The 8273-nt window shown below is 34.2% G+C and overlaps 1 protein-coding gene across 1 annotated transcript; it reads right to left on the bottom strand.

Moving 5' to 3' along the window:
• Nucleotides 1-7307: 7307 nt before the first annotated feature.
• On the bottom strand, nucleotides 7308-7910 carry LOC110931463. Its single transcript, XM_022174859.1, has one exon. It carries the CDS (start codon nucleotides 7908-7910, stop codon nucleotides 7308-7310), a length of 603 nt encoding a protein of 200 aa, XP_022030551.1.
• Between the last annotated feature and the right edge of the window lie 363 nt (nucleotides 7911-8273).

Raw genomic sequence — 8273 nt, 5'->3', positions numbered from 1 at the left:
GTAGATAGATATAGTGAATGTATTTTAGAAAATTTTATAATAATACTAGAAAATATGACGAAGTATATCTTAGGGTAACTTATTAGCTAGTTGACACGTGCAAGAAAATAGTTGTTTACAGAAATATGCTATAAAAGTTGTGAGTTGTGATTGTTTTACAGAAATAAGTTTTAAATTGTAGCTAAGATATATACATAGTTAAATAACTTAATAATTTAATTACAATAAATGTTGTGCACTTTTGGGTGGGATTAAATAAAAAGTAGAGAGTTAATGTTGGCTTGAAAATAGGATCGGAGGCAAATGACCATTAAGTCGTCTTTGACAGTGAATGTGATGTCAATAGGACTCCAAAATATGTAGTGTCATTCATTACATTTTTCCACAATTTATACAAAATATATTAAAATCCACTTCATCCATGGTTATATACTTTGTGTATGACTCATTTTAAGTTTTTAACCGATTTTGAGTTTGAAGTATGTAATCTAATTTAAGACTGTGTATAGTATTGTATCTTCATGTTAAATGATAATTTAAATGTTAATGTTAAGAATTACAAGTAGCGTGAGAGCATTTTTTCTCTATCCTTAGCTATTCGTGGCCGTGGGAAGGGAAATCCACCTTCAATTTTATTATTCAACCTAAAGAATATACAAAAATGTTCTGTAGCATACATCTTCCTTCTCTGTCATAGTCGAAACCTTGTTGAGGATGGTTAAACAAACTAAATATTTATTTTAACTTGATGAAATCGACAATATTAAAATATTGTTTTTTTTTTTTTTTTTAAATTATGCTACATTCAAATTTGTTCATTTATAGCAAGTTAATGTTATGGTTATAAGCAAGAAGACATAATTGGAACGGGGCCAATGATGATAGAAAAAGCTCTTAACTTTCTAGAAAAATAAAGCAAATGGCTCCACACTCTCAAATAAAAAATTAAATTAAATATAGTACAAATCTAATATATATTTTTTATGGTACATTTTTATTGGCTTTAGTAAAAAGTCAAAAGAAATATTAAAAGTTAATTTGCGAATCTAAGTTCATGTTTCTCAGCAGTGGTACTTTAATTCTGTTTCAGAAACTTATGATATAATATTCAATTACATGTTACCGAACACATGAGCTACAAGTCAACGACCAATAAGTAGTAACTAGTAGTTTGCCCGTCGCGTGTTACGACGACACGCGATGGGTGGAAACATATAGTAAGACAAAACACGATTCGTAAAATCAGTGCGAAGTGTAAAACACAAAGGTAGACACAAAGTGTAAAACACAATGCCTAAGACATTTCGTAAAACACAACGTATTGGCATTTGTAAAAGTATGAGTTGTAGTCTAGGGTGTAAAAATGGGGTAATAGTGCAAGGGGTAAAAAAGCAAAGTCTAAAAAAGACAGTGTAAAAGTATAGGGGTGGTGACGAAAATCTGTAAAAGATGAGGGGGTGTTGGTGGAAATGTAAAAGAAGAGGTTGGTGGTGTAACTGTGTAAGAGTTAAGGGGGTGATGGTGGAAAACAAAAGTAGAGGGTTGGTGCTGGCAAAGTTTGAAAGATGAGGTGGTGGTGTTGTAAATTTAAAGTAGAAGGTTTAAGGACTAAATTTGCCATTTTATGAAACTTTAAAGGTACCAAAGTCAAGGGGCTAAAATTGCAATATCATTAAAGTATAGGGGCAAGAAGGCAAAACCGGTGAAAAATCCACCGACTTTGTCTTTTAAGATTGTATGCAATATGAACGAAACTTTTGGATTTGTGAATTTTCCTGGTACCTTTTCTATCTATCTCTTCTAACAAAATTGTAGCTTGCTTCTAGTACTCCTAGCACACATGAGAAGATCTTAATAGTTATAACGACATCATTTTTAAATTTGACATGCTTAGTTGATTGTAAAACGACCTCTTGTCTTTTTTTTACTTTATTTGTCTTGTCAGTATATATGTTTGTATGTCGCATGAAAAAACTAATTATTATCGGTTTGTCTTATTTCATGTGTTTTTAGGTGAAAGAAATTGTTATCAGCCTATTCGTCCTAAAGGGTGATTGATGCCAATTCTAAGGACCGAGCCTCATCGACATTCCTATAGATGTATTGGTCTATGGGTCCCACCAAATTCAGTTTTAACCCCCTAAAGACACCTACCCAATCGTAGGCATTGCAACCCATAGACTTTCCTACATATTCCCGCATAGTATACCCATCTCAGGCGTCACAACAACCGATTTTATAAAACAAGTTAAACATCAAGTATTTAAGTTAAAAACAAAAGGTACTCAACCAAGTAACCAGAACATATGGCAGCATGACCGAAATTATTGAATGGCATGTGCCATTGGTAGACTATATTTGAAGCTTATAGACAAAATGAAATGAAGAAGTTCATATGACCCCCTTTCATATCAAATAATGAGAGGATTGATAAAATCCCATGTTCTGCACATGGCCTAATTATAAATTATAACCAATCCTTTTTTGTTTCCTTCCACACTTGAATGACACCCGCATACTTTGCTTGAACTTCTTCTTTTATTGTCTTGATGTGTGGATCCGTTCAAAATTCTTTATACCGGACCATGTGGACTCACACTTCTCACCGACACATTGGGTTGGGTGAGTTAACAACTTGGACTTGAAGGTAAACGTTTACATCGTATTAATTATATCCATTGACTTTTGCGTAAGTTAATGAGTAATGTGTTGATAGATCTTGAAAAGAAGTAAAGCTAATGAAGAAAAAAGGTACTTGAAGATAGATTCCTGTTTAGTAAAATTTCATGTTTGGTTTATAACCTACTTATGTATATAATTCATTTATTCTCAGGTTGTTCGCTAGTGTTTTATGTCATATTTACATATTTTACTTTCATGTGTATCAATGTGATACTCTAGTCTCTTATAACATAATTATACGTGCTTATCTATTTTTTTGAATGATTTTTTTTTTTTTTTTTTTTTTAACGCTACCTCTTACTTTATTACATCAATAATCCTAAATTAATCGCCTATACCCAGATTTTAACCTGAAATCTCTCTTTCAAGAGGCAATGCCTCTACCAAGTGGGCTAGCCCTATATTGACGCTTATCTAGTTGAGTTCTGCATTCTTAACATTCTCATTGAGGCTCTTTTTATCGCCTCACGCTCCATGCCATCTTGCATTTTTAACCTTCTTTCACGCCCTACACACTGTTCTAAAGGGGGTTGGTGAAGCTTTGGTGAATGTAGGCGTGATGCACTTCACGCTGCAATGGAGAATGGACGAGTTGTGATGAAGGTGAATTAACTTGGAGGAGCCGATAAAAAATCTAAGTGGCGGTAACTTTTTATTCACCATATTAAATTTTTAGATAGCACTCCATTTTTTAAAGTTTTTTAGTTTATGTAATTTTAAAGGACGATAAATAATGAAAGCTAAAATGATAGCAATACAATGTAAAGTGTATTGTTTGTTAAAGGTACACTCTTTGGATTCTCCCTTGGGGGAAAGGCCCCTTGTCCTTTAATAGGTGTCGTCTAGTGATGTTGGTCTATTTAAATTTAATAACTCTTATCACGTATTATTAGATGGATTGACTTAATAACTTTTAGAGACGTGTAACTAGCTTTAAATTTATAAGATATGATTTTTACCTATGCTAGTCGCACACAGTAGGCAAGTGTACCTATAGTTTGTAGTAGAGCTTAAGGTAAGAACCAAGTATTGAATCGAGAGGATACGATTTTTAATAGTTACTCTAAATTACCAACTAGTTTAATTAATTATCTTTTGTTATTTTTATTAATACCAGAATAATCGCAAGTAATAGATGATTAGTAGGGAATATCAAGAGCACGAAAAGTGTTGCTTTAGATCTCTGAATTCACTTGGGATGAATTATAGTTATTTTATTGGCAAGAGGTGAGGTTTACTAACTCAAAGACCCGGCTCCTAGCAAAGTTTACCGACGAATTTTTATTAGATTTACGAGATGTGACTTTAAGGTTAAAAAGAATTAGAGCTGGTTAAAGATAATTCATTGTCCAATCTTAGAAAAAGGTTATTTTTAAGGAACGGTCCCCAAATCTTGGATTAGTTACATCCAACTACTCTACTTTCTTTTACATGGTTCCCATGACTTGCGATCCTTTATATGGCATAACTTTGTCTCACTTCAAAGGTAGCAAGGATATTTCAAAGTACTCCCTAGAGGCACTAATGACACTTGCGATTAATTTGGGTGATTGATCTTTATTTAACGGGTGGTGTTATATATATGTTTATGTATATATATATATATATATATATATATATATATATATAGAATTGCGCTAAAATGAGAACCACCCCGAGTTGTAAGAACCGCGAGAACCACACCATCCGGGTCGCCGTTTACCACGATTATTTTTTTACAACTAGAGGTGTGTATTATAAACACATCCGTAAAAAAAAAAATTTAAACGCCGCGCCCGAGGGGGTAGTTTTTTACACCACAAGTTTGGTGTAAAAAAAAGAAAAAAGAAAAAAAATAAAAACACCAAACTTGTGGTGTAAAAAACTACCCCCTCGGGCGCGGCGTTTAATTTTTTTTTTACGGATGTGTTTATAATACACACATCTAGTTGTAAAAAAAAATCGTGGTAAACGGCGACCCGGATGGTGTGGTTCTCGCGGTTCTTACAACTCGGAGTGGTTCTCATTCTAGCGGTCCCCTATATAGATATATATATATATACATATATATATATATATATATAGGGTAGGGCTATATAGAAAACCCTATATATATAAAAAAACCCTAGAAAACCCAACCTCCCGACATTTTGTTTTTGAAAAAAATAACACATGTAATATACATGTTTTAAGAGTTTTGGGCCAAAAAAATCAAAAAAGCGCCGAAGGGATGATTTAAAAAAAAATTCAGCAATTTCTGTCTTTTGTGCCTAACACATGTTAGGCAACCGGACATTGCTGAAATTTGTTTATTTTTTAAAAAAAATCCCTTCGGCGCTTTTTTGTTTTTTTGGCCCAAAACACTTTAAAACATGTATATTACATATGTTATTTTTTTCAAAAAAAAAATGTCGGGAGGTTGGGTAAAAATGGGGGGAGATTTGAGTTTCCAGAGTTTTCTAAAAATTTAAGGGTTTTTTGTCTAGCGTTACCCTATATATATATATATATATATATATATATATATATATATATATATATATATATATATAGGACAAGGATCCGTTAGGAACCACCCTTTATTGCGAGAACCAATGTGAACACAACCAAAAATACCTAAAAATAGCTAAAAAACACACAAATTTTTTTTATATATTTTTTATAAAAAAATCGCTACTTTTAGTAGCCAAAAAGAAAACAATAAATTTAAAAAAAAAAAATTTGGCTACTAAAAGTAGCGATTTTAACTTCAAAAATATTTAAAAAAAAAATTTGTGTGTGTTTTTTTTTTTTTTTTGATTTTTTTATGTTTTTTGGGGGTTTAGTTATTAACATTTTAGCTTGGGGGGTTAGGTTTTTTTTTTTGGGAGGGGGGGGGCGGTGGGGGGTTTAGGTTTTGTGGGGGGGGGGGGTTAGGTTTTTTTTTGGGGGGTAGGGGGGGTTAGGTCTTTTTTAAGTTTTTTTTAGCTATTTTAGGTTGTGTTCACATTGGTTCTCGCGGTTCTCGCAATAAAGGTGGTTCTCGCATGAACCTTACCCTATATATATATATATAGGACTAGGTTCAAAGGTGAACAAAATCTTAAGAGTGAACTGCGTGAACTGATCTGGGCCCTTGATTTCTATGATCTTGAGATTAAAGTGAGTGGCATGATGGTAATTATTTGGTTAATTTATATGGATCATGAGAAAACTAGTTTAAATGAGAAAACAAAAAAACTAACTAAAAAAGCATAAAAAACGTACAAAATTTTTTTTTTTACATTTTTTTATAAAAAAATCGCTAGTTTTTATAAATGGAAAAAAAATTAAAAAAAAATATTTTTTTGTATTACACATGTGCACTATTACGGATATAGTGCACATGTGTAGTACACATATAATCACATATAATGCACATGTGCAGTACAACAAAAAAAAATTTTTGAAATTTTTTTTATATATAAAAAGTAGCGATTTTTTTATAAAGAATTGTAAAAAAAAATAAATTGGTATGTTTTTTTCGTTTTTTTTAGGTTTTTTTAGTTAGTTTTCTAATTTTCTCATTTAGATGTAGTTTTCTCATGATACTCTCCCTATATATATATATATATAGACCGGGTTAGACGAGTCATAAGACCAAGTTTTGGCTAATCGTTGAGGCCTAGCATATAGACCGTGCAGGCCACAAATGATATTCTTGATAAACGAGGGTTAATCATAAGATGTGTTTCAACAAATGGGTCAACCACTTCTCTAAGAACGGATTTCCCTTATTAGTATATAGGTTGTTACATACCATGAGTGTACTAATAAGCTTCCCTCCTTTCGTTATCAAGAACTCCCACAAGATCAAAGACCAAAACAATCATAAGATCTTTAAGAAAGAAGAAGGGTGGAAGGAATTATTAAAGACACAACACACGAACAGAAAAGATGTGAGGCTGGCTCTGGACTCTCTTCGCACAAAACGCAGCTATCGTCCCTATTATAACAGCTTCGTTTAAACAATGCATCCACCGTTGCTATTCGGTCCATCTCGGCTCTCCAAACAAGAATCTGGCACTTTTTCGGAGCCCATTTTGACCATTTGAAAGCATAATTCCTACTATAATCGTTGTTACTTCTGAGATATCTCTTAACGAAACCAACAGAAAAATCTTCATCCACGCCTCCAATCCATGCCCATTTGTCCTTTGAGTCCGAAAGAGAAACATTGTCCAGTAGAGAGACAAACATGTTCCACTCTTCTAGCTCAATATCCGTAACCGGATCACGACTCCACCCCCAAGAACCCACGAAACCTCGAGCCTTCGGATTGTACTGTTCGAAAATCTTGGATTTCTTGTCCTTCTCCAACCTGAACAGACCGGGAAAGCAATCTTTCAGCGGTTGGTTGCAGACCCAAGGTTCAGTCCAAAACTTTATACGACACCCATTACCCACAATCCCTTTTAGATCCTGATAAAAACTAACACCTCCCACTTTGGTCTTTTCCACCTCGTTAAAAATCACCTTCCACACCCCACCTATGTATCTATTAAATGGAACCGGAGACCAACACTGTTTGGTGTCATGAATGGAGTTGATAACTGCCTTCCATAAGCTGTTCGCATCGTTCCTGTAATGCCAAATCCATTTGGACAGCATGGATATATTTATATCTCTCAATTTAGAAAGCCTGGACCTCCCGTATCAATAGGAGCGGTCATTCGATCCCACGCGACCCAATGAAGTTTCCTGTTTATAGCATCCCCACCCCATAAAAATCGTTTTTTGATAGATTCTAAACCATTAAGAACCGACATTGGAGCCTTGAAGAGAGACAAGTAGTAATTAGGAATACTTTCTAAAACCGCCTTTATGAGGGTCACACGCCCTCCCATAGAGGCCTTCCAAAGCGAAAAGCGCGCTTCAAAAATATCGAACACGAACTTCCAATTTGCCACCCTACTTATCTTAGCCCTAACCATTACCCCTAAATGTACAAACGGAGTCACGCCCGCTTTGCATTTCAGAACCGAAGCCATCATTTCGACCTCACTTGTCTCAAGGCCGAAACCAAGAATGCTAGACCTCCTCAAATTTATCTTTAAATCGGAGAAAAGATAAAAACATCTAAGTAATAACGCCACATTCTTAATGTTATTGCTCGCCCACTCACCCATCAAAACACAATCATCCGCGTAAAGAAGATGCCTGAGCACGGGGCCCTTGTTAGGAAGAATAATACCTCTCAAAGCACTAACCCGGCTAGCCCTTCTTATCATTTCAGAAGAAGGCCTCCATCACTATGATAAAGAGGAAAGGGAAAATAGGATCCCTTTGCCTCATCCCTTAAAAACACCGAGATTCAAAGGTTGGGGTTCAAAAAAAAAAGAATGATAATGCTTCTAACAAATATAAAAAACAATGATTTGATGATGATTTTGTTATAATCATGTGATTTTCTATGCAATAAAAATCCTATTGAATAGCCAGCCAAAGTAGTTGTAGATATATAAGTAAGTTACCTAGGACTGACTCTAAGAGGCTAATATAACATAGACAAAGGGGCTGTTTGGTAGCCTCTTAATGACCATTCAGATGCTACCTCTTAATGGTTTAAAACCTCCGAACGAATAAGAGGTAAC

The sequence above is a fragment of the Helianthus annuus genome, chromosome 15, assembly GCF_002127325.2.
Source record: "Helianthus annuus cultivar XRQ/B chromosome 15, HanXRQr2.0-SUNRISE, whole genome shotgun sequence".
Taxonomy (NCBI): Eukaryota; Viridiplantae; Streptophyta; class Magnoliopsida; order Asterales; family Asteraceae; genus Helianthus; species Helianthus annuus.
Note: the sequence above shows the minus strand (reverse complement) of the source record. Positions and strands in the feature narration are given on the sequence as shown.